The sequence below is a fragment of the Rhinolophus sinicus genome, linkage group LG14 (genome assembly GCF_036562045.2).
Source record: "Rhinolophus sinicus isolate RSC01 linkage group LG14, ASM3656204v1, whole genome shotgun sequence".
In the NCBI taxonomy this organism is placed as follows: domain Eukaryota; kingdom Metazoa; phylum Chordata; class Mammalia; order Chiroptera; family Rhinolophidae; genus Rhinolophus; species Rhinolophus sinicus.
This window is the reverse complement of record NC_133763.1, coordinates 52001155-52029056: the sequence shown is the minus strand read 5'-3', so window position 1 is coordinate 52029056 and position 27902 is coordinate 52001155. Positions and strand designations below refer to the sequence as shown.

Here is a 27902-nt window from a genome sequence, read left to right as displayed (position 1 = left end):
ATAATGCAGGTGTTGTTAGCAAGGATGGATGTGGGTGTAGGAAACTCAGGCACTTCTGGTAGAAAGTAAAGGGGTGCAAAGAGCGATCTCAGTATTTAGTCAAGTCAAACACACATACCCTACCACGCAGCAATTCCACTTCTGTGTTTACAGCCCCCCAAGAAACACTTCTCAGAGGCCCACAATAGACACATGCAAGAGGATTTCGTCATGGCATTATTTAGTGTTGGGGAACCGGAAGCAAGCTAAGTGTCCATCCCTGGGGAGTACAGAGCTACGCTGAGTAGATGTACTAGGTATAGTTTTACAAGCAATGGACTAGATCAGAAGCATACCGAGCAGATGGGCGCTCTGCGAAGAACGGTGAGAAATGGAACGAGATCTACCACATAACAGCACTCACCTATGAGAAAACTATCCACACACAAAAGTAACGATGCATATTTTAAAGAACCCATACAAATTAAGAAATACACAGTAGACTCATTAGAACAACTGATGGTGGAGAAACAGAGGAATGGGAGTAAAGAGTGGGAATAAAAGTTAATCAATCTATCATCCATTCCAAAAAAAAAATCTTCACCAACCAATAGTGATAATATATCATGAAGTGAGGAATATGAGTAACTCTCATCTCTACAACTGGAATTTAAACAATAGACCTTGATATCCTCGATGTTGATAGTCTCAAGTCAGCAAAAAGTCTATTGATGGTTAATTTGATAAGATCCCGAAACCATCTGTGAGAAGGGGAGAACACCCTTGGGAAGGGAGAACACCCTTGGGAAGGGAGACAACAGAAGACCTAAGAACAAATGGGTGCTGGATTTCTGCTTGAGATATGTAAATAAAATAAAAAAAAAGGAAGACAAGAAAAATTAAATCATTTTCTAAAGAAGCAACTATACTTCGTTTCCAATGCTGAACAGGACTAGGGCCTCAGACATATAATCCTCTGTCTGCACAAGTTCAAATACAGTGCAGGCCTCTAACATCCCCAGACAGCCTCTGCTCTTGCTCCCAAAAGAATTTATCCTCAAAATAACAAAGGATAATGTGACTAATATTGGTTCAGCCCTTGATTTGGAGGGAAAAGGGAGCCTTGAACGAATTGGGAGGAGGGCTTCCCTTTGTTTAGTACCACTTTTTCCTTAACATGTCCCTGGTTATCTTGCTATGCTTTTTTGTGTTTGTTATAAAAGCAGAACACAGTAAAAAGCAAATAACAAGTATATCGGTTCGTTTTTCTTCTACTTGAAGCAACAGAAAAACTCAAACTTTAGTAAATGAAAAGGGGCATTTACTGGTTCATGGGATGGAAAGTCCTGGGTGGATGCTGTAGGCAGCCTTCGACCCAGGGCTCAAAGTGTGTCATCGGGGTTGATGAGTCTCGCAACCCCTCAGCTCTGCTTTCCATTTTGTTGACTCCATTTTCAGGCAGACTTTTGACAGATGTTTTGGCATTTCAGGCAGACGGTTACAAGATGGCTGCCGCAGCCCAGCCTACCTGTTTCCACGTTCAAATATCAAGGTGTAGGGGCGTGGGAGCATAGAAGGATGTCCCCATACTGGTGGTTCCCACTGAGTCCTGAGGTTTATTCTGCCTAGTCCGCCCAGGTGACATGCCCACCCACCCCTTCCTACTACTATCCAAGTAACATTCTTCACGCTCTCAGTCAAAGGCAGACCCTCCACCCAACCTGACCGCATGGAGTAAGAATGGGCAATGGCTAAGTTGCCACATGAAAATCAGGGACTGATGGAGAAGGTGGAATGTACACGAGGGAGGCAAACAATGAATGCACCTAGAATAATTTTCACTAAGTATTTCAGTATTTGCATTCGTCATTCATGAGCCCCATAAAGCTATTCTTTTCCTAGAAGAGATAAATCCCTCCTCCCTGATCTCCTAGAGTTAGGAAACAGGGCCAGCAGACCATACTTCACCCTAAAGGACCTTCGATCATTTCCATTACATCAGGGAGAGGGGGTCAACTTTTGAAGAAAAAGTCCTTGAAAAAGAAGATATATATTTCCTGCTCTTCTCTCTTGATGTCAACACATACACATGTAAAAATTAAATCAAAATAAGAGTGCCTCGTATTGGGTTAACAATTATGTAAGAGCTCATACTTACACAACATGAATAATTATCATATATTGAAAACCTGCTGTGATGACAGAAAAGGTACCAAACCATTGACATGTAATTCATTCAAAGCACTTTATAACCATGCAAAGTATATATCATTACCCTTAGTTTAGGGAAGGAAACAGACTCAGGCAGGTTATGAAATTTGTTCAAAGTCACAGAGCTGATAATTAGAGGAGCCAGCAGTCAAAGGGGAGCCTGTGACATTTCTGTGCCCGAGCTCTCCACACTGTACCACAATTTTGTGATCTTTGCACCAACTAAGGAACCACTATTGTGACCACAGCTATTTCAATCATTTCATGCAGCTCAACTAATAAGTCCATATAATGATACATTTCATGGAGAAAATGAAAAGATTTGTTGAGGATTATTGAATCCATTCTGTAAAAAGAACTGCAAATGATTTTCTATGAATTGTTTTCATCATACAGACATGTGAAATGCTGCCAGAGGACACTTGGCAAGAGTAACTTAGGGCCTGGCTGGAAAAATTCCACAGTAAGTTAACGAGATAGAAGCAGGAAAATATGAGTTAAAGCGATCAAACAAATACTGAGCACATGACTACCTCAATTTCTCAAGGATGGCCATAGAAGAGCAGAGAGGTCGAGCGGAAAAAAGCAAAGACAAAAGACGTGGGTGCCAGACGAACACACTGCTTTGGAAATCAGCCCTTTGGTTGCCGTGATAAGTTGTCCAATCCAGTTCACGAGCACTTTGCCCCCGACATGCCTGGATCTCCTAAAACAAGATAACTCTCTCCACATGAATGCCCTGAGAAATGAAAAAAATTGGGTCGTACTTCATGACTCATAAATGAACCATAAAATGAGTAAGTGGGGTGGGCAGGAGTGGACTCTATCTCGACAAGGTCACCACTGGTGAGCACAGCTGTGAGGTCAACAAAACGAACATCCTGAGACTCACGCCGTCACCACTTAGGGATGTTGGAGCCTTGGGTCACAGGGAGTCTTCTGGGTCTATGGTGGGTTAGAGCCAGAAGGATGGTTTTGAACTTGATCTATGAGCAGGAAGTGTCACTAATATGCTGCTTTAACTCCAGAGGGGTTCTGGTGTTGACCTTCTGAACCCATCAGTTCCCAGACTACTCAACTAAGCAGCCCTTCTGGCCACACAGCAAAGCCCTGTACGCTATGTTGGCCCTCCCCTCATTATACCTAGGTGTTGCCGAAGCCTGGAGCTGGGCTACAACAGTAATCATGGCAATTATCAATCAAACATGTGCCTGACCTACAGGGCGTAGGTGGTGAGTTACGATGGGTCAGTAACCAGAAGACCTGTGAGGGGAGACTGAAGTCTAAGTCCATGAAAAGTGGGTGCAGAGCAGGCAGAGGGGTCTTCGGGCGCTCCCCACCACCCAGAATGAGTCTTGACCATCAGCAGGAAGCATTTAAGGGTGGAAGTTGCCTGAAGCTCAGGAATCAGCATCAGGTCACCTGTGCTGCTGCGCTGGCTCTGTCCCCTCAGTCAGGATAACAAGGTCTCTGCCTGCTTCCTCGTGTCTGTGTGTGGCATGTTAGGAACGCTTCTTGGGGTTTCAACCTTTCCTCCTTCCCAAGTTAAGATTCTGGCCTGAAAGATGACACGAAGATCCTGCCACCCACTAAGCGAGATTGCTGACAGCAGTTCCCCGCCCCTATACATCTCATCTCCATTTCCGGCTTCTCCATCGTTTTGGCCGTCCACCTGTCACACCCTACTTTATTGAGCTTGGCCCTCCCTAAGCTGCTTGCTGACACTCTTGTTCTTCACCCTCCCTCAGCCTCCACGTAAAGTATCATCAAGCTCTACTTTGGAAACGTCTCTTCCCTTCATCACCACTGCCAGGATTCCCTCTGAATCCTCATGCTCGCCCCTCTTTTTCCCAAATCACCTGCTTCTTTGCCCATATCAAATGCAATTCACCAACCATATCTTTAGTAGAGTTATTTAAATGAAATCGGATGCTATTGCTTTTCTATTAACAACTCTCCAGGCGCCAAACAATGCAAGTAAGAAAATACCCACATCGCTTACCATGGCTTTCACGTCCTCTCCATCAGGCTTCAGGTCCGTCTCCTGGTCTTTCCACACAGCCCCGTAAGTGTGTTCTTTAAGGCTCAGCTCAGCTGTCACCTCCTTTGACCTCTCTAAAAGAGAATGAATTACAATGAACAAGTGGGACTACACCAAATGGAACAGCTTCTGTGCAGCAAAGGAAACAATCAATAAACTGAAAAGGTAACCTACAGAATGGGAGAAAATATATGCAAGTCATATATCTGATAAGGGGTTAATATCAAAAACACATAAAGAACACATACAACTCAATAACAAAAGGAAAAGCAAATAATCCAACTGAAAATGGGCCAAGGATCGGAATAGACATTTTCCAAAGAAGACATACAAACATACGAATGGCCAACCGGTTCATGTAAAGACGCCCAGCATCACAGACCATCAGGTAAATGCATAGTGCAACCCCAATGAGATACCACCTCACACCTGAACGTCATCATTCAGACATGGCCTGGAACAGGCAGTAATGACAGGAGAGTGTGGAAGGTGGGGGGTTAGAACTTGGAATAGCTTCTACGCCTCTCTCTTACCTACTCCCTTTGTGTAGAGGGACACTGTAGACAGAGAGATAGTGGAGAATGTATTCTGGGGGGACATTTCAGACCATGTCTGAGTGGTGACATGTTAGGATGGCCGTTGTCAAAAAGACAAGAGATAATATACGTTGGTGAGGATGTGGATCTAAGGGAACTTTGTATGCTGTTGGTAGGAATGTAAACTGGTGCAGCCACTATAGAAAACAGTATAGGGGCTCCTCAAATAGTTAAAAATAGACCGACCATATAATCCAGCAATCCCACTCTGGGGTATATGCGGATATCTAAGAAAATGAAATCAGTATCTCAAGGAGGTATCTCTATTCCTGTGTTCATTGCAGCATTATTCACAATAGGCAAGATACGGAACAACCGAATGCCCTTTGATGGATGAATTGATAAAGAAATCGCAAGATATATTTATAAAATGGAATATTATTCACTCCTAAAAAGAAGGGACTCCTGCCATTTGTGACAACACAGATGAACCTGGAGGCCAGTATTCTAAGTGAAATAAGTCAGCCAGGGAAGGGCAAATATATGGTATCACTTACATGTGGGATATAAAATAAAAATGTTGATTTCACCGAAACAGAATAGAACGGTGGCTTCCAGGAGCTGAGGAGTGGGGGGATGGGGAGAGGGAGGTCAAAGGGTACAAGTTTTCAGTTCAAAAAAGAATACATTCTGAGGTCTAATGAGGCATGGTAACTATCACTAATACTCCAGTATTGTCACTTGAAAGTTGCTGGAGTACATGTTAAGTGTTCCCACCACAATGAAGACAGAAAAGAGTTAACTGTGAGGTGATTGATAATTTTAATACTGGCAATCGTTCCACAAAGTATACGTCTATCACGTCGTCACACTGTGCACTTTAAATATACACAATTATATTTGTGGACTATTCCTCAATGAAGCTGGGGGGACATTTTTTAAATACAAGGCAATGAGTTGCTTCCTCAGCTGCTGTCCCAGAATAGATTACGAATACCTTTATTATAACACACATCACGCTGTTCACATGTCTGCTTTCTTCATTAGATTATGAACTCCTGAGGGCCTGTCCTCTCCACTGACAGCCCTGTGACAACCATGGTGACTGGTGAGCAGTCAGTGGGCAACTAATGTTTGTTGAATGAATGAATGATTCAGTCATCTTTTAATACCCTGACCTACCTCTTAATCTGAAAGATACCTGCAGGAAATGTCCCCCCAGAATACATTCTCCACTATCTCTCTGTCTACAGTGTCCCTCTACACAAAGGGAGCAGGTAAGAGAGAGGAGGAGAAGCTATTCCAAGTTCTAACCCCCCACCTTCCACACTCTCCTGTCATTACTGCTGGTTCCAGGCCATGTCTGAATGATGACATTGGTCGTCTGCTCAGAAGGCTGCAGTCTCTTTGACCTGGCTTGCTCCTGGATTCTTTTCTTCCAGTCTCCTAAAGCTGCTCCACTCTGTCACCAAAGCTCTCTGTTCCTACAGGACACGGAATGGTGACTGGTCCATCTCTTACTGCGGATACTATTCATTGCTAATATGTCCACTTGAAAGATCGCCAATCTCTCTGTTCATAACCATTCAAAAGTTAAGTCGTGAAGGCTTTTTCCATACCTTCAGGGGTGATCAGTTGCTTTTCTCTTACTCCTTCTATTATTTTTTTCTGCTGTTGCTTTTGTCTCTAATTGTTAGAGAAAACTTTCATATAACACAGTTACTACATAGACCTAACACCCTTCACGCATTAGAATAAATCTGGCGGTATCTGCAGTGTATTGAGGGGTTCAATAAACCACCATGATTTTTAGGAAAATAACATCTTACCAATACAAGGGCTTCCTTGAAAATGTGTCTTCACTATTCAAAAAACTTGTCTTTGATGGTTGTTTACTCTGTTGTTTCTCTCTTACACAAATTCTCATTGTGTGTGTGTGTGTGTGTGTGTGTGTGTGTGTGTCCAGTCATGTTTGCATCTGCACAAACTGAAATGATGTGTTACACTCACACAGAGAGGGGGGGGGGAGAGAGAGACAGAGAGAGAGAGAGAGAGAGAGAGAGAAGAGGCTAAAGAAAGCAGAATCTGAGGTCACTACAGGCAACTTGAAAATTTTTCTTAGGATCAACATTACTCTCCTTCACCACCGTCCTGACAAATACGAGCTCCTGAGATGGTTTCTTGCCAGATCTGCTCCAGCAGTGTGTGACTAAGCAGAAACATCAGCTCCAACTATGCTAAGGAATCCAAGAAAATATTCAACCTGGAAAATTTCAACCCCAAAACAGCACCTCCCAGGAGATGACTACAACTCCTTTAGGAAATCGTTTAACCACAAATTCCAACTCCCCTTCACTCCTACAGCCTCAGTCACACATCTCAAAGGGCTGTTCCCTTAAACTGGGACAACGTGACCCAGCAGCTCAGAGGCCAAATGGCAACATAATGACTTTCCAGCCCATTGGAGGGGAAAAAAGAGGAACAAATATTTGATGGTACTTGAAATCCTATAATTTGTGATTTGTCAATAACTAGTGACTTTGAAGGAGTTTCTTCACCCCTTGACAAATCCTGGTGGCCTCAATATGTAACTGCGGACACCTGAAACACACCTGAAACCATTTCATTGTCTGGTAACAATGAACTTAAAGACAGGTTCTCTGGGAGGTCAGAGAAGATGCTTTACATCTCAGAGTTCACTATTCAATAAACATTCATTTTAAAGGCTTAAGTCAAAACATTCCTTGAGACTCTGAAGGTCCAAAGCGCAAGGGGGGTCAGCTCTGATGGCAGGAACTGGGGCATGAAAGCCCAAGGGCGATACTTCTGTTTATGCCTAAAGTGGTCGTGGTGGTCCTGTCACACCTCCAGTTACCAATCTGCATGGATCAAATAGCCAGCTGAGCGGAGCTCAGTGAAGCCAGGCAAGAAATGTACCCGCATTATAGAATCACAACTCTCAAGTTGAAACAGGGATTTATCAGACACCCACCCAATATTGCTCCACTTAACTCCCTTCCAAAATAGTTCCCTTTCATGCTCACCTCCCAATACATGATGCAACCTGGTGTGAGGCAAAGAGCAAGTTGGAGTGAAAAGTCCTGAGTTGGAGGCCTGGACTCCAATGCTGATTTAATCCTCATGCAACATTAGACCTAATCGTCTTCAACGACAATGTGAGGGGGCTAGACTAATGCCCTGCCGACACCTCCTCCAGTTCAGGATTCTCTGCACGGGGACAGAGAATGCACTAGCTCCAAAGATCATTCTTTTCATGTTCAGACAATTCTGAGATGAAAAAGTTCTTCCTTGTACAAAGCCAAAATGTGCTTCCCTACAGTTTCTACCCATTGTCTCAGTTTCTGACACAACCCTCCTTCCATATAGTAGCCACAGAGATAACTGAAGACAGGCATTCATCCCCTCCATCTGCTTCTCACCCGTTCCCCTTACCACCCATCTACCTAACCATCCTGCTCAGAACACATAACAACTGTCCATATATCCCTACTGAAAAGGGAGCCCCACATGTGAACAAACAGCTGCAGAAACCACATGACAAATGCCGAGGGAAGGACACTGCCACTCATTTTGTCCAGCGAATGTACGTCTTTTGATGCAGCCTAAAATAGATTATCTTTTCAGCTACTACATCACACTGCGATTGAGACCATGCCCTTCTTTTATGCGTGACCTCTACCGGGTCTTTATGATGTTTAATTTAGCAAAGCCAGAATTTTACTTTTGTTTCTGTGAGATTCCTTTGTTCAGACTTGAGCTATTGGTGTGACAAGCTGAAATCTTCTTGAATCCTCAGTCTGTCCTAAAAATATCTGCCATTTGTCGACATTTGCATCCAAGTTATTGATAGGCTAGAATGATCATAACGTGGCCAAGAAAAGAGTCCTGGAACAGACGACTAGAGACTGCCCTCCATACTGACATGAATCGATCTGGTCTTCTGGCCACCAAAAGGTCATATCCCAGACTGGCCCCATCCTTGCCGCTCCCGGGACCCCACCTTTCTCAGACACTCACAGTCCAAGGTCTAGTCTTCTGCTGCCCCTGCAATGATACCCACAGAGAATACCCAGGATTTGGGGCACTTTGAGAGAAACCACTGTTTTAAACAGTAAAAATAGAAATAAAGCTAACAAGAAAAAGGGAGCAGCGTTCACCTCCAGTGCGACATGGAAACAATGTAGGCGTTGGAGTCAGAAGACCTGGGAAGGATCCGGGTTCTGTAACTTGCTCGCTGGGTAACCTTGGGCACCCTATTCCTTATCAGTTCCCTCATCTCGAAAATAGGCCTAATAATGATGACCTCATGCCATTGTTTTGAGCATTAGAAGCAATACGTACAAAATCTTAGGCCATTCTTGGCACATATGGGCATGCAATACACACAATTATTATTATTGCAGCATGGCAAGAGCAAGACAAAAACACAATAACCACTGGCACACAAAGAAAATTACACCCAAGCAGAAAAGAGGAGAAAATGAAGAAATGTGTTTTGCGGATGTTACCTAACGCTCCACAAAAGACAGAATTCCTGGTCTAATAAGATTCGAAATGAGGGCATGAAACACAACATTTAAAGCTCAAGTATATTTTGATTTCATCAGCTCTAAACACAATTGGCTACCCCCCAACACCGTTTCTTACTTGATCATGTCCCAGGAACTGTTATAGGGCCCAACGATGCTTCAGACCCAGTCAATACCAGGGTGAGAAGAAATACAACTGAGATGGGGGGAGGTGCGGACACATAAATAAATAATTAAAACCTCACGAGTGCTAAAGACAGATAAACACAGAGGATGTGAGGAGACAGCGATCCACCTGCAGATATCATTATTATAAAGATGGCTGTGTGAAGAAGGTGATGATTCTTAAAAGGGCAAGGGTCTTAAAAGGTGAAGAGAAGCTAAGGTTAAGGGACTCTCCTGGTAGTCAGGACAACAGGTAGACTGAACAATGGTGGATCCTTAAAGATTCAGTCTAGAGTGACTGTTCCATAAAATAAAAGTGGTGTGACAGGTACCTGGAAAGATATTGATCCATGCCTATTGGGAAGGGGCTTGTATGTCAAACAAGGAGTTTGGAATTCTACAGGCAAGGAGAAGCCAGTGGAGGGAATGGCAGGATGATATTAGAAGATCATTCAGGCAGACTGCTACCGTGTTTCCCCAAAAATAAGACCGGGTCTTATATTAATTTTTGCTCCAAAAGACATACTAGGGCTTATGTGCAGGGGATGTCATTGTGAAAAATCATGCTAGGGCTTATTTTCCAGTTAGGTCTTATTTTTGGGGAAACATGGTAGTAGAGGGGCTACTTATGACACTTTTTGCAAATACCCAATTGGAAGATGGTGAGGTCCAGAACTAAAACTGCAGCACTGCAGAGAGAGAACAGGCCCACACAGAAGGAATATAAGGCTCGGTGGCACTGACATGATGTGGCATGAACGTGAGCAGTAAAGGACAGGCAGAAGTGAAACATGGCTTTGTGGAGCTTGAGAAAGTCAGTGGTTGGGGATGGAATCGACCAATATGTGGCCTCTGGAAGACGGTACATTTGGTTATTAGGGAGCAATAATGAGCTCAGGACTGAGGTAGCTAAGACACATCCACACAGAAATGTAGGGTTCAACACAACAGTCTGGAAACCAAGAGAGAGGGCTAGGATAGGAGTCCCCTGTATATTTACAAGAACAAATGAGAATATCCACGCTTTAACCCACAGGAAGAGTACGGGCAACACGTCTCTGATACCCCAGTGTATTGTCCTTGAAAACAAGGTAAAATTACACTAACGATTCGTACCGAGTGCACTCATGCTAGTGATCACCGCTTCTAACTCAAGGGCTCATTTCTTGCTCTTTTGCAAAGGCAAAATTAAATTTGCCTATCATCTCGCCATGCATCATAATTTCTAGATGACTATCTCACGACAAGTTCTCTCAGCATCCAGATGTGGAATTCACAGGTAAAAAGGGACATGCAGGTAGGTGCTTATCATGTCTTCCCACCATTCAACTGGGCTTCAATTTCTCATAAACGTATATTCTACCCCTCTAGAGCCACGGATAAAAAAAGTGTATTTATCAGTAGATATTTTCAAGTAGCTCCAAAGTCAATGTGGGGTTTCCACACACAAAAAAAAAGAAAAGTAGAAAGTATGAATCTGCACACAGGAACCTATGGTAATACCCAAAGGAGACCTTCCATGAAATCTCCACTTTATGGGGTTCACGTCCACCTAAATTTGGAACTTGGTCAAGCAAACATAGATGAGTACGTGAGGAAGTTGGAGGTAAACACTTGTCTGTAGAGAAATAGAGGTGGAGATGTGGGTGGATCTGGGTTTGGTTAGGAATGAATCAGAGCAGCCTACAAAGGACAGGCCCTCCCTGGATGAACCTGCTATAAAAAGGCCATTATCTCAGGCCAGCAGCACCCAGCAAGTTGCTTCGGGCTATATCCTACTCGCTCTTCTGGTGAACAAAGTAAGTACGAGGGAACCCATCTAACTGCCTGCTTTGTGCTTAGCAAAGTGGAAAGGGGCTGTATGCATACGCTAAGGCAGAGAGTTCTGGAGGTTTGGGGGGTCTTCATTTTCAGTGGTACAGTTACACTGCTCCTGGAAAATGAGGGCATACATGTTTTTTTCCAGTAGGCTACTCAAGCCTCTCTTTAGATTGCCGGATTTTCCATGTATTCATTTCTTCAACAAAGATACATTCACCACCACAGCTCCCTACTCTTGGGAAATTATCTTGTAGTGGAGGAGACAGTCAGTAATGATTAAATGAATACAATTCAAAGAGTAATGAGAACAATGAAGAAAACAAGAGAGTGATGTAGTAGGATCATGGAAGGAGAGAACCTCAGATGTGGGAAAAGAATGGCCAGGAAAGACCTATTCGGCGGATGATCTTTTGAGCGGAGATTTTAATGACAAGGCAAAGGGCAAGATTCTTAAGCAGAAGTAAATGTTTTCAAAGAACAAAAAGAAGCAAGTGTGCCTACAGCATACTCACCCAGAGGAACAGTGGGTAGACGGTAGTGTCAGAGGGCTAGACGGGGCAGGCCACGCACCGAGGGGCACAGGAGACTCTGCACATTATTTTACGTACATGAGAAGTCATGGGACAGTATTAAGCATGGGGTAAGGTAATCTAATGTGTGTTTCTAAAACACCATTCCGGGCTGCTACGTGGAAAAAGGGATAATAAGAAAACCAGTCGGAACAAGGTGAAGGACTGCAGTTTTCGGTGAGCGTTGATGGGGATAACAGGAATAGTGAGAAATAATCTTTGCCCGAGCCCAAATCTAGCCGTTATCTATGACTCTGGTCTTACACTTATACCACGCTGATTCGCCACCATGTCCAGTCAACTCTACCTACCAGGCCTGCTAAGTACAACTGTTTGCCTCTCCATCACTATCATCCTATCCAGGTTATCACACCTATTATATGAAAATACCTGAAATTTTTATCCATTTTTCTATTGGTCAATATTTGGGTTGTTTCCATTTGGGAAAGTATCATAAACAGGGTTATGAACCTTTTGGGGCATGATTTTTGGTTATTCTTGTGTATATGTTTCTGTTGGGAATATTCCTAGGAGTCAATCGCTGGGTCTTAGACTCTGCCAAACAATTTTCGAAAGGGCTTCTGTCGGTGCATGCTCGTTCCAGGACTGTATGAGAGATCCCGTTTTTCCATATCCTCGCCAATATTGGGTATTGTCAAGTTTCTTTTTTCCTTTTTGTCTTTTAGTCATTTTGGTGGGTGTAATGTGGTCTCTCGATGTAATGATTAATGGGGGTCAGAACTTTGGGCATGTTTCTTAGCCATTTGGTCATCCTCTTTTTTGTAAAGTTTCTGTGGTCCCCACTCATTTTCCTATTGGGCTGTCTGTATGTTTTCTGTTGCTTTATAAAAGGCATTTTTATATTCAAGAGCAAGCCCTTTGTTGGTTTTATGTGTGGCACGTACCCTCCCACTCTCCTTTAATAGGGTCTTTCAATGAACAGACGTGCCTACTTTTAATGCAGGTTGATTTATCAGTCTTTCTCTTCATAACTAATACTGCTTGAGTTCTATTTAAGAAGTGTTGCCCTAACTTAAGATCTTGAACATATTCTTGTAAGATATCGTCCTTTACTGAGGAGTGAATCTCAGGGCACATCAACGTTAGAGGCTAAAGAGGAGACAAAGAAAACATGCGTGGTGAGGCTGGAGAACAAACAGGAGAGCTTGGGGTCTCTGAGGGAGGATGTAACCCGCTGCATAGAATCCCATAATATGTCAAGCAATAAGTGAAACGAAAATGTATAGTTGGATTTGGCAAGATGGACATTTCTTATCTGCATGAGCGTCTTAGTGGGTTTTCCAGAGAGAGAGATAATTTAAGTAAAAGAAAACAGAAGTAAGGACAGAATGTATAGGCATATCTTTTAAAGGGGTTTTGCTATTAGTGAGAAAAGACAAATCAGATGGTACTTAAAGGGACATGTCGGGTGGGGGAGAGGAACTGTTAGATCTGAGACATTTCAGCGTATCTGCTGAAGGGAACGATGCAGTAAAGAAAGGAAATTGATGATGCAGGAAAGAAAGCGGGAAACTGCAAAAGCAAAGTGCTTGAATAGGCAAGAGACAGTGGGGTCTAGGGCCCCAACAAAAAAGAGGAGCACACGCTGTTCATTGAACGAAAGAGCGGTGCAGGTAAAAGATATGGATACAAATACAGTAGGTCAGAGGTGCTTCCAAGCTGTCAGTGAAAAAAAAAAAAAAAAGTCAAGGACATCTTGTGAGATATGGAAAGAAAGAAGCTGCTGGAATTTTGGCCAGTGTCTATGAGAAAGAGTCAGCAGAGGGAGAGCCAGGGGATATGCAAGGCGCAATGGTGGAAATTAACGATAAGGTCTAACTAAGGTAAAACGGGAGGCAAGGACATAGAGTGGAAAATGGACCATGAGGTCAAAGAATTCTTGAAGTCGGGAACAAGAGGAGGTCAGAGAGTAGAATCTTTGAGACTGAGATTTAGGAGACGGTACAATTATAGAGAAATACAAGTTACGAAATATCACCAGAAATAGCAGTGGCTGAAAAAAATCTTACATCTCAGAAGTGTTTTTTTGTAAAGACGCATACAATTACATATTTTTTTAAATTCAATCTTTACAATCTGTCTTTTAACCAGCAAGTCTGGCACATTTTTCAAGTATTGTAATTAATGATAAAATTATATGTATTCTATTACGCTTTTATTTTGTACTTCCTCTTTACCCTGCCTTTTCAATGCTTCTTATTTACATTTTTCCTGTCTTCTATTGAATTGATCAAGGTTTTTTTTATTCTCCTTTTTTCTGCTCTAATGGTTTAGAGGTTATAAAGTACATTCTGTTAGTGATTACCCATAAATTTATCAAAGCACATGCTTCACTATGTCATAATTTAATGAATGTCTATTTCCTTTTAAAAAATAATCCAAGGTCCATAAATTCTTTAACTCTCACTAGAACAGTCATGTCTTTCAAACTACCAGTTCATATATTATTTTAGTTTTCCTGGTTGTATAACTTCTAAAGTAGCCATTATAATGTTTTATCCAATTAATGCTTTTTTAAATTTATTGACATTCTTAGTAATTTTGTGTTCACCAGTGAGATAAGTTGAGCATTCCTTGCATAGTATTCTTTAAGTAGTAAAATTAAAGCCAGTTAACAGAAAATTATTTATACTATTGAAAAGCCATTAAAGTTGGCGTATCCAATTAAAATACAGTAGCCACCATGAACTGTTGGGGAAAAAAGAAAACAAGTGAGTGAACGTTCATTGTGAGTCTTGGTCATTTCGCAAAGTGGTTTTCATAAAATTGTCGCTCAACAAATTGATCATTCAGCAAGTTAGCTTTTACAGAATTGATTTTGGACATCTTCCTACTTCTGACCAGTGGGCCTTCCTAAAACCCCTGCAATGGGCCATGGCCAGATCAATGAGAGGCATGAGCTTCTCTACAGCATAGGGAGGCCGATCAGCCTAACCTGCTATGAATGAGTTCCAGGCCAAGAAATTGACAGTTTGGGTAATCCAGTCAAACTCTAGAGATTTCACTGTGCAGATGGGAATCAGAACTTTTGCATGGCCACCACTTCCATTTTTAGAGCTGAACCACTTCAGAGAAGATGGAGGTTTAAAAAGAATGTACTATTCTTAATACAGGAAGAATGGATATGGCCTAGGGAACAAAATACAAGAAAAGGACATTTTTATTTCTTCCTTCTAGGTTTACCTAGATTTCCAAAAGATGTCTACTCTTATGGAAAACATCACTTCCATCATCGACCTGTTCCACCGGTATGCAAGAACAGATGAGGAGACTGAAACAGTAAGCAAAGAGGAGCTGAAGCAACTTCTGGAATTGGAGTTTCGCCCAATCCTGAGGGTAAGAGATATTTGCCAGGATTAAAGGGTGTAGCATGTCGGTTCTGCATTAATAGTCTCACAAAGGATTATTGTTAATTTTTGTGAATTGTATCTTTTGGAATAAAACCCGACTTAACCCTCGTGCAAAACAGATAGAAATTTGTTTTCCTCTCTTTAAACCTTTATATCTATTATACACTCACAAGAGTCTGCTCACGCACTCACATACCTACACAAACACACAAGTTCTATGAAGGAACAATAATACAAATATTTAATGACAAAGACATAAATACCACTTAGTTAGGGCTTCGTACTATTTTTACTACATGAAGATTGTTAAGATGGTATGTTTAAAAGATAGCGCAATTATAAATTTTATAATATATTGATATTTAAAGTAGGAACAACAGGAACTTGGCCATCAAATCTTTTTCCTGTTATCATGTATATTTAACATTTCTTTTTTTCTTACAGCACCTATAGTTTCCTACTGACTCAGGATAAGCTAAACAATATTTTAAAAAATAACACCAGATTTGGTTCCAATTTTAAGTACCAAAAATACACATTCCCTAAATTGATTATGGATTATTCCATTAACCAGGGGCATCTGTCTAATATGTTCTTTCTTGCTGTCTACTCTCTGTGCAGAATCCAGATGACCCAGACACTGCTGATATCTTCATGGATTACCTAGACAAAGACCACAACAACAAAATAGACTTTGAAGAGTTTTTCCTGATGATATTCAAATTGGCAAAAGCATTCTATAAGTCAACCAGAAGACAAAATTTCCAAGCATCAGGACCACACCACAAAAGAAAGGGACATCATAAATCACACGCTAAAAAAGACGTAGAAGAAGAAAGACAAAAGGAAGAAGACAGAAAGAGAAAATCCAGTCATTCCAAAACTGATGGAAAGAGGGACAAAACAAGATCCAAGAGCCCAAGGGGAAGTGACAGAAAGAGACATAGACCTAGTTCTGAAACACGAGAACGAAAAGGTGAACCATCCAGACATGACGACAAATATGGCAAACAACATGATCAGTCAGGTGGAAAAAAGGAAAGTAGGTCAAGTTATGATGAAGACCAAGAAAGAAGGTATATGTCAACTGTTAGCACAATCAGAGGAAAAAGAGGCAGAGATGATGAATTTCATAATGAAAATCTGAGACAACAGTATATAAATTGGGAAGAATCAACAGATGAGGACTCATACTATGAACATGAAGGAAATACATATGGTAAAAATGATAATGAAATAGAAGAAATCGAACCACCATATTCCAGATCCAGCACTGGAGGGAGACAAAAATCTGACCACGAACAAGCCAGGAACAGCTCGAGACACCAAGGGTCCCAACAGCACCACTCAGCCTCCCAGGGTCAGGCTGAGTCTTCCCATGGACACTCAGGATCCACAAGGACAAGCACTCACACATCTAGCCAGGGACAAGCCAGCAACAGTTCTCGGCACTCACAGTCTGGGCATGGACACTCGTCATCTGGATCCCAGACAAACAGAAACCGAGGGTCCAGTGTAAGTCAGGACAGTGAGAGTGAAGCACGCTCAGGAGATTCAGACACGTCATCTGAGTATGGCTCAGGAAGGCAACATGGGTCCACCCACGGCCAGGCAGGAGACAGCTCGAGACACGCTGGGTCCCATCGAGGGCAGAGAGCTGGACAGTCAGACTCTGGAGCCACAAGAAGACAAGGATCTAGTCATGGACAGTCTGGAGACCACTCTAGACAGTCGGGGTCTCAGCATGCAGAGACATCCTCTCGAGGACACAGCGACTCACGCCAAGGGCAGTCAGGATCGAGCTCGAGTGGAAGACAGCAATCCCGGCATGACAGCTCCAGACACTCAGGAACTGGACCATCCGCAGGGTCAAGGACAAACAGACACCAAGGATCCGGTAGCAGTCAGTCCAGCGACAGCGAAGGACAGTCGGATGATTCAGGTAGACAATCCCACTCGACCCATGGGAGGACTGGGTCCAGTTCACGGCCACAGCATGGCTCTACCCATGGCCAGTCAGGAGACACCGCTAGGCACTCAGGGTCGCACCAAGGGCAGACAGCCCCCGAGGCAATCCGACTCTGCCCATCGACAGTCAGGATCCAGCACTACACAGACACAAGGGCGCCGCCATGAGCGGGAAGCAGACAGCTCCAGACACTCAGGCACTGGGCATGGACAAACCTCATCTGGATCCGGTTACACCAGACACCAGGGATCCAGCAGCCGTCATGACAGTGACACTGAAGGACAATCAGAAGACTCAGAGGCTCAATCGGGGTCAGCCCATGGACGGTCAGGGTCCAGACAAAGACATCAACAGCACGATTCTGGCAACGGACGCTCCCAGTCCAATACCAGCGAAAGACAGGGATCCCGCCACAACCAGGCAAGAGATACCTCCAGACACTCAGGATCGCAGGAGCGTCAGGGCTCCACCAGTCGACGCTCTGAGTCCTCCCAGGGACGGCACGGATCCAGCACTGGAGGGAGACAGGGATCCCACCACGAACAAGCTAGGGACAGCTCGAGACACCAAGGGTCTCGTGGGCATCAGGGCTCCATCGGTGGACGCTCTGAGTCCTCCCAGGGACGGCACGGATCCAGCACTGGAGGGAGACAGGGATCCCGCCACGAACAAGCTAGGGACAGCTCGAGACACCAAGGGTCCCAACAGCACCACTCAGCCTCCCAGGGTCAGGCTCAGTCTTCCCATGGTCACTCAGGATCCACAAGGACAAGCACTCACACATCAAACAGAAACCGAGGGTCCAGTGTAAGTCAGGACAGTGAGAGTGAAGCACGCTCAGGAGATTCAGACACGTCATCTGAGTATGGCTCAGGAAGGCAACATGGGTCCACCCACGGCCAGGCAGGAGACAGCTCGAGACACGCTGGGTCCCATCGAGGGCAGAGAGCTGGACAGTCAGACTCTGGAGCCACAAGAAGACAAGGATCTAGTCATGGACAGTCTGTAGAGCACTCTAGACAGTCGGGGTCTCAGCATGCAGAGACATCCTCTCGAGGACACAGCGACTCACGCCAAGGGCAGTCAGGATCGAGCTCGAGGGGAAGACAGCAATCCCGGCATGACGGCTCCAGACACTCAGGAACTGGACCATCCGCAGGGTCAAGGACAAACAGACACCAAGGATCCGGTAGCAGTCAGTCCAGCGACAGCGAAGGACAGTCGGATGATTCAGGTAGACAATCCCACTCGACCCATGGGAGGACGGGGTCCAGTTCACGGCCACAGCATGGCTCTACCCATGGCCAGTCAGGAGACACCGCTAGGCACTCAGGGTCGCACCAAGGGCAGACAGCCCCCCGTAGGCAATCCGACTCTGCCCATCGACAGTCAGGATCCAGCACTACACAAACACAAGGGCGCCGCCATGAGCGGGAAGCAGACAGCTCCAGACACTCAGGCACTGGGCATGGACAAACCTCATCTGGATCTGGTTACACCAGACACCAGGGATCCAGCGGCCGTCATGACAGTGACACTGAAGGACAATCAGAAGACTCAGAGGCTCAATCGGGGTCAGCCCATGGACGGTCAGGGTCCAGACAAAGACATCAACAGTCCTCCCAGGGACGGCACGGATCCAGCACTGGAGGGAGACAGGGATCCCGCCACGAACAAGGTAGGGACAGCTCGAGACACCAAGGGTCCCAACAGCACCACTCAGCCTCCCAGGGTCAGGCTCAGTCTTCCCATGGTCACTCAGGATCCACGAGGACAAGCACTCACACATCTAGCCAGGGACAAGCCAGCAACAGTTCTCGGCACTCACAGTCTGGGCATGGACACTCGTCATCTGGATCCCAGACACAGAAACCGAGGGTCCAGTGTAAGTCAGGACAGTGAGAGTGAAGCACGCTCAGGAGATTCAGACACGTCATCTGAGTATGGCTCAGGAAGGCAACATGGGTCCACCCACGGCCAGGCAGGAGACAGCTCGAGACACGCTGGGTCCCATCGAGGGCAGAGAGCTGGACAGTCAGACTCTGGAGCCACAAGAAGACAAGGATCTAGTCATGGACAGTCTGGAGACCACTCTAGACAGTCGGGGTCTCAGCATGCAGAGACATCCTCTCGAGGACACAGCGACTCACGCCAAGGGCAGTCAGGATCGAGCTCGAGTGGAAGACAGCAATCCCGGCATGACGGCTCCAGACACTCAGGAACTGGACCATCCGCAGGGTCAAGGACAAACAGACACCAAGGATCCGGTAGCAGTCAGTCCAGCGACAGCGAAGGACAGTCGGATGATTCAGGTAGACAATCCCACTCGACCCATGGGAGGACTGGGTCCAGTTCACGGCCACAGCATGGCTCTACCCATGGCCAGTCAGGAGACACCGCTAGGCACTCAGGGTCGCACCAAGGGCAGACAGCCCCCCGTAGGCACTCCGACTCTGCCCATCGACAGTCAGGATCCAGCACTACACAGACACAAGGGCGCCGCCATGAGCGGGAAGCAGACAGCTCCAGACACTCAGGCACTGGGCATGGACAAACCTCATCTGGATCCGGTTACACCAGACACCAGGGATCCAGCAGCCGTCATGACAGTGACACTGAAGGACAATCAGAAGACTCAGAGGCTCAATCGGGGTCAGCCCATGGACGGTCAGGGTCCAGACAAAGACATCAACAGCACGATTCTGGCAACGGACGCTCCCAGTCCAATACCAGCGAAAGACAGGGATCCCGCCACAACCAGGCAAGAGATACCTCCAGACACTCAGGATCGCAGGAGCGTCAGGGCTCCACCAGTCGACGCTCTGAGTCCTCCCAGGGACGGCACGGATCCAGCACTGGAGGGAGACAGGGATCCCACCACGAACAAGCTAGGGACAGCTCGAGACACCAAGGGTCTCGTGGGCATCAGGGCTCCATCGGTGGACGCTCTGAGTCCTCCCAGGGACGGCACGGATCCAGCACTGGAGGGAGACAGGGATCCCGCCACGAACAAGCTAGGGACAGCTCGAGACACCAAGGGTCCCAACAGCACCACTCAGCCTCCCAGGGTCAGGCTCAGTCTTCCCATGGTCACCAGGATCCACAAGGACAACCGAGGGTCCAGTGTAAGTCAGGACAGTGAGAGTGAAGCACGCTCAGGAGATTCAGACACGTCATCTGAGTATGGCTCAGGAAGGCAACATGGGTCCACCCACGGCCAGGCAGGAGACAGCTCGAGACACGCTGGGTCCCATCGAGGGCAGAGAGCTGGACAGTCAGACTCTGGAGCCACAAGAAGACAAGGATCTAGTCATGGACAGTCTGTAGAGCACTCTAGACAGTCGGGGTCTCAGCATGCAGAGACATCCTCTCGAGGACACAGCGACTCACGCCAAGGGCAGTCAGGATCGAGCTCGAGGGGAAGACAGCAATCCCGGCATGACGGCTCCAGACACTCAGGAACTGGACCATCCGCAGGGTCAAGGACAAACAGACACCAAGGATCCGGTAGCAGTCAGTCCAGCGACAGCGAAGGACAGTCGGATGATTCAGGTAGACAATCCCACTCGACCCATGGGAGGACTGGGTCCAGTTCACGGCCACAGCATGGCTCTACCCATGGCCAGTCAGGAGACACCGCTAGGCACTCAGGGTCGCACCAAGGGCAGACAGCCCCCCGTAGGCACTCCGACTCTGCCCATCGACAGTCAGGATCCAGCACTACACAGACACAAGGGCGCCGCCATGAGCGGGAAGCAGACAGCTCCAGACACTCAGGCACTGGGCATGGACAAACCTCATCTGGATCCGGTTACACCAGACACCAGGGATCCAGCGGCCGTCATGACAGTGACACTGAAGGACAATCAGAAGACTCAGAGGCTCAATCGGGGTCAGCCCATGGACGGTCAGGGTCCAGACAAAGACATCAACAGCACGATTCTGCCCATGGACACTCCCGGTCCGGTACCAGCGAAAGACAGGGATCCCGCCACAACCAGGCAAGAGATACCTCCAGACACTCAGGATCGCAGGAGCGTCAGGGCTCCACCAGTGGACGCTCTGAGTCCTCCCAGCGACGGCCAGGATCCAGCACTGGAGGGAGACAGGGATCCCACCATGAACAAGCTAGGGACAGCTCGAGACACCAAGGGTCTCGTGGGCATCAGGGCTCCATCGGTGGACACTCTGAGTCCTCCCAGGGACGGCCCGGATCCAGCACTGGAGGGAGACAGGGATCCCGCCACGAACAAGGTAGGGACAGCTCGAGACACCAAGGGTCCCAACAGCACCACTCAGCCTCCCAGGGTCAGGCTCAGTCTTCCCATGGTCACTCAGGATCCACGAGGACAAGCACTCACACATCTAGCCAGGGACAAGCCAGCAACAGTTCTCGGCACTCACAGTCTGGGCATGGACACTCGTCATCTGGATCCCAGACAAACAGAAACCGAGGGTCCAGTGTAAGTCAGGACAGTGAGAGTGAAGCACGCTCAGGAGATTCAGACACGTCATCTGAGTATGGCTCAGGAAGGCAACATGGGTCCACCCACGGCCAGGCAGGAGACAGCTCGAGACACGCTGGGTCCCATCGAGGGCAGAGAGCTGGACAGTCAGACTCTGGAGCCACAAGAAGACAAGGATCTAGTCATGGACAGTCTGGAGACCACTCTAGACAGTCGGGGTCTCAGCATGCAGAGACATCCTCTCGAGGACACAGCGACTCACGCCAAGGGCAGTCAGGATCGAGCTCGAGGGGAAGACAGCAATCCCGGCATGACAGCTCCAGACACTCAGGAACTGGAACATCCGCAGGGTCAAGGACAAACAGACACCAAGGATCCGGTAGCAGTCAGTCCAGCGACAGCGAAGGACAGTCGGATGATTCAGGTAGACAATCCCACTCGACCCATGGGAGGACGGGGTCCAGTTCACGGCCACAGCATGGCTCTACCCATGGCCAGTCAGGAGACACCGCTAGGCACTCAGGGTCGCACCAAGGGCAGACAGCCCCCCGTAGGCAATCCGACTCTGCCCATCGACAGTCAGGATCCAGCACTACACAAACACAAGGGCGCCGCCATGAGCGGGAAGCAGACAGCTCCAGACACTCAGGCACTGGGCATGGACAAACCTCATCTGGATCTGGTTACACCAGACACCAGGGATCCAGCAGCCGTCATGACAGTGACACTGAAGGACAATCAGAAGACTCAGAGGCTCAATCGGGTCAGCCCATGGACGGTCAGGGTCCAGACAAAGACATCAAGGGATCCCGCCACAACCAGGCAAGAGATACCTCCAGACACTCAGGATCGCAGGAGCGTCAGGGCTCCACCAGTCGACGCCTGAGTCCTCCCAGGGACGGCACGGATCCAGCACTGGAGGAAGACAGGGATCCCACCACAACAAGCTAGGGACAGCTCGAGACACCAAGGGTCTCGTGGGCATCAGGGCTCCATCGGTGGACGCCTGAGTCCTCCCAGGGACGGCACGGATCCAGCACTGGAGGGAGACAGGGATCCCGCCACGAACAAGGTAGGGACAGCTCGAGACACCAAGGGTCCCAACAGCACCACTCAGCCTCCCAGGGTCAGGCTCAGTCTTCCCATGGTCACCAGGATCCACAAGGACAAGCACAGGAAGGCAACATGGGTCCACCCACGGCCAGGCAGGAGACAGCTCGAGACACGCTGGGTCCCATCGAGGGCAGAGAGCTGGACAGTCAGACTCTGGAGCCACAAGAAGACAAGGATCTAGTCATGGACAGTCTGTAGAGCACTCTAGACAGTCGGGGTCTCAGCATGCAGAGACATCCTCTCGAGGACACAGCGACTCACGCCAAGGGCAGTCAGGATCGAGCTCGAGGGAAGACAGCAATCCCCGCATGACAGCTCCAGACACTCAGGAACTGGACCATCCGCAGGGTCAAGGACAAACAGACACCAAGGATCCGGTAGCAGTCAGTCCAGCGACAGCGAAGGACAGTCGGATGATTCAGGTAGACAATCCCACTCGACCCATGGGAGGACTGGGTCCAGTTCACGGCCACAGCATGGCTCTACCCATGGCCAGTCAGGAGACACCGCTAGGCACTCAGGGTCGCACCAAGGGCAGACAGCCCCCGTAGGCACTCCGACTCTGCCCATCGACAGTCAGGATCCAGCACTACACAGACACAAGGGCGCCGCCATGAGCGGGAAGCAGACAGCTCCAGACACTCAGGCACTGGGCATGGACAAACCTCATCTGGATCCGGTTACACCAGACACCAGGGATCCAGCGGCCGTCATGACAGTGACACTGAAGGACAATCAGAAGACTCAGAGGCTCAATCGGGGTCAGCCCATGGACGGTCAGGGTCCAGACAAAGACATCAACAGCACGATTCTGCCCACGGACGCTCCCAGTCCGGTACCAGCGAAAGACAGGGATCCCGCCACAACCAGGCAAGAGATACCTCCAGACACTCAGGATCGCAGGAGCGTCAGGGCTCCACCAGTCGACGCTCTGAGTCCTCCCAGGGACGGCACGGATCCAGCACTGGAGGGAGACAGGGATCCCGCCACGAACAAGGTAGGGACAGCTCGAGACACCAAGGGTCTCGTGGGCATCAGGGCTCCATCGGTGGACGCTCTGAGTCCTCCCAGGGACGGCACGGATCCAGCACTGGAGGGAGACAGGGATCCCGCCACGAACAAGGTAGGGACAGCTCGAGACACCAAGGGTCCCAACAGCACCACTCAGCCTCCCAGGGTCAGGCTCAGTCTTCCCATGGTCACTCAGGATCCACGAGGACAAGCACTCACACATCTAGCCAGGGACAAGCCAGCAACAGTTCTCGGCACTCACAGTCTGGGCATGGACACTCGTCATCTGGATCCCAGACAAACAGAAACCGAGGGTCCAGTGTAAGTCAGGACAGTGAGAGTGAAGCACACTCAGGAGATTCAGACACGTCATCTGAGTATGGCTCAGGAAGGCAACATGGGTCCACCCACGGCCAGGCAGGAGACAGCTCGAGACACGCTGGGTCCCATCGAGGGCAGAGAGCTGGACAGTCAGACTCTGGAGCCACAAGAAGACAAGGATCTAGTCATGGACAGTCTGTAGAGCACTCTAGACAGTCGGGGTCTCAGCATGCAGAGACATCCTCTCGAGGACACAGCGACTCACGCCAAGGGCAGTCAGGATCGAGCTCGAGGGGAAGACAATCCCAGCATGACAGCTCCAGACACTCAGGCACTGGGCATGGACAAACCTCATCTGGATCTGGTAACACCAGACACCAGGGATCCAGCGGTCGTTATGCCAGTGACACTGAAGGACAATCAGAAGACTCAGAGGCTCAATCGGGGTCAGCCCATGGACGGTCAGGGTCCAGACAAAGACATCAACAGCACGATTCTGCCCATGGACACTCCCAGTCTGGTACCAGCGAAAGACAGGGAACCCGCCACAACGAGGCTAGAGATACCTCCAGACGCTCAGGCACTGGTTATGGGCAAACCTCATCCGGATCCAGTAACACCAGACACAAGGGTTCCGGTCTTAGCCCAGCCAGTGGTAGGCAGGCTGGAAGTGTCAGACCTATTTCTAGCCATGTGGGATTCTGTGACAGACTTGTATACGTCAGTGATTTTACAACATCTAACATATCAGACAGTTATATAGAGGGTGTGTCGAGTGATATTTCTGAACAGGGCGGATACAGTCAGTCTCCTCGATACTATTACGATGAGTGAGAAGCCACCAGAAAAGTAATTAAGCCAAGATTATTAAAATCTCCCAAGAAATCAACTTTGAATCAGGAAAGTTTATGGTTTCACTAAGGTTTTCTTTTCTTATCTTGTGTTTAAACTTGTTAGGTTTGTTTTTTCTGGTGATAGTTTCCCTGTATTCTCTATGAACTTTGGAACTTTATAATTAGGAAATGGTGAATATGAGAAAGCAACATCATGAAGAGTTGAATTTAGAAAACTATGAGTATTTTGGGTGATTGGGGTTCAAGTAAAGTGGGTTTGGGGGTGTTTTTTGTTTGTTTGTTTGTTTGTTTTTTGAGAGAGGTTAAAATTTAGCACTTTTCCAGATTGGTACATTAATCTTTACCAAAAATATCAAAGGAGTCAAAAACACAAAATCAGTGCTCTGGAGGCCATAGCTGCTACATAATATCAGGGCTCGATACACATGCTTCTATCAAGCTTCTATCAAACTATGTATTATTCTGCATTCATTAAAATCACCTTGGTCATATAGAATTCATAAATGTAAACTGTATGAAAATTAAAAAATAAACAATTGATCCTATATCATAGTTTTTGCCTTCTGTGCTTATTTCTCCTAAACCCCAAAGAATCACTTCCCCATGGGTAGAATTACACCTTTTTCCTTTATCACTGGAAAAGTATATGACCAAATGCTAGTTATACACCATGCCAAAGTAATAAAGAGTGCACAGAAGGAAGTATTTAATAAAATCCTATATTTTTCTCCAACATAATCATTGTTCCACATCGTCACCTGCTGGATGGACAAAGGATTAGCTCAGAGGTGAATAGCCCCATAAGTATCGTAAGTATCGTCAGACATCAACCCAGATGGCTATTAGCTAAGTCAAACCAAGATCAGGAAGCAGGAATTACTGAATTATAGGTCTTTCTTTTAAAAAAAAAAAAAAATTTACTGGGGAACAGTGTGTTTCTCCAGGGCCCATCAGCTCCAAGTCATTGTCTTTACTCTAGTTGCAGACGGCGCAGCTCACTGGCCCATGTAGGAATCAAACCAGTAACCCTGTTGTTCAGAGCTCGTGCTCTAACCAACTGAGCCATCCAGCCACCCCCTAGGTCCTTCTTCCAAAGAGACTAGAAGATGTTTTCCAATGGAAACTAGTGAGGACAGAGAAATCTTGGAAAAGGAAAGCAATTAAGGAAATGCTCTCTTGCCCAGGAAGAAAACACATATACCTCATGACCTAGCCCATGGATGATGAGATTAAACAAAGGGTAGTAGACATGTGAACAAATTTCTACCATTAAAAGGAATATCCCTCTGTGTGTCCGTACCCAAATCTTCCTTCTCCATAACAGGCGACCGGAAGGGGTACTAGAGGTTATCCAAGGCAGTGTTCACATTTGGCAGATGAGTCTGTCACACAAACAGTCTATAACCAAAGTCACAACAAGAGGTCATGTCCTAACTCTGTGCTGAGTGCTCGTATCAGCGCACTTACAAAAGCTGTCTTTTTTCACTTTTACTTGAATACATCAAGCTAAAGTGAAATTAACTGTCAAAGTTTAAATGATCCCCAGTGTGGACAGGGGCTGAACAAAAAGCCACCGACAAGCTCATTTTCCTCAGGAGCCCCAAACGATATCATGTCTGCGTGTGCTCTCCACGAGCCACTCAAAAGGGACAGGAGCCCCATACTGGTTTCCTGCTTCCCTGCTAAAGTATTATCGCTAAGTTCCCCTACAAGCTGCAAATCCAGGAGGTGCCCAACCTGCAGGCCTCGTTGAGTTGCCACAGACACAGGTATAGAGAGAATGCCTCTCTCCTTTCTGGGACACAATTTGCCACCTTGCCTCCAGTGTCACAACCAGCTAATTCAGCTTCCACCGGAGGCCTTTCTCTAGCAGATCAGGCCTAACTGACAGTCTGAAGAATTCAAAGTTAGAATGAGGGAGATAGTGCAGACCTAGGCCAACGGAGGTGGAGGTGCTGACGGAAGGACACTGACAGACCTTACCACAGACATAACCAGAGGTGGACACTCCACCAAGAAACTTGCAACGTTTTGTGAGGAACCCATCAACAAACAACTGAAATTGTTTTCGTTCATAACCCTGTCCACTCAGGATAGAATTACCAGACACTCCTTTCTGCTAGCTGATAGAAAATCATTTGTCCAAAAAGATGCAAACTTGACTCCATGGGAACATTCCAGACCATAGTTTTTCTCTGTCTTCCTAGGCATTTCCCATCCCTAAGTGCCCTGAGGTGTAGGAACTCTAGGGTAAGGGCTGGGAAAACAGTCTGCAGGAGATAATTTTTGAGAATTAAGCAGGGACCAGATCACGGAAGCCACAGTAAGGACATTAGATTTTTAAAATTATGGTTAATTAATTAATTAATTAAAATATATCAACTTATCTATTTTTTTAAACTTATCCATTTTTAAGTGCACAGCTCAGAAATGTTAAGTGTATTCCCACTGTTGTGCAATCAATCTCCAGAATTTTTTCATCTTGCAAAACTACTGTTTCCCCAAAAATAAGACCTAGTCGGAAAATCAGCTCTAATGTGTCTTTTTGAGCAAAAGTTAATATAGACCTGGTATTATATTATATTATGTTATGTTATATTACATTACATTACATTACATTACGTTATATTATATTACACCTAGTCCTGTATTATAGTAAAATAAGACCGGGTCTTATATTAATTTTTGCTCCAAAAGACACATTACAGCTGACTGTCTGGCTAGGTCTTATTTTCAGGGAAACATGGTAAATCTTGTTATACCCATTAAACAAGTCCCTATTTCTCCCTCCCCCATTCCCTGACAATCACCATTCTACTTTCTGATTCTATTAATTTGGTTACTTTAGAGTCTTCGTATAAATGGAATGATAAAGTATTTGTATTTTTGTGACTGGCTTATTTCAGTCAGCACATTGTCAAGCTA

At 46.6% G+C, this 27902-nt stretch overlaps 2 protein-coding genes and 1 long non-coding RNA gene across 4 annotated transcripts in view; 2 read left to right on the top strand and 1 right to left on the bottom strand.

The window, feature by feature from the left end:
* LOC109451576 (uncharacterized) overlaps window positions 1-27902 on the bottom strand; it is a 420408-nt gene that overhangs the window by 129554 nt on the left and 262952 nt on the right. For both annotated transcript variants that reach the window (XR_012491871.1, XR_012491872.1), the window contains one exon: window positions 4193-4305. This is a non-coding gene — a long non-coding RNA (uncharacterized LOC109451576). The remainder of the gene's footprint in view (window positions 1-4192; window positions 4306-27902) is intronic.
* On the top strand, window positions 15077-19101 carry LOC141568653 (uncharacterized). The gene is given in 4 exon segments (XM_074319097.1): window positions 15077-15229; window positions 15865-17309; window positions 17311-18890; window positions 19076-19101. Coding segments are annotated over 4 exon segments (3189 nt in total). The 5' UTR covers window positions 15077-15091.
* On the top strand, window positions 22864-26321 carry LOC141568652 (uncharacterized). Its single transcript, XM_074319096.1, is given in 5 exon segments — window positions 22864-22981; window positions 23064-23321; window positions 23324-23621; window positions 23667-24778; window positions 26302-26321. Coding segments are annotated over 5 exon segments (1806 nt in total).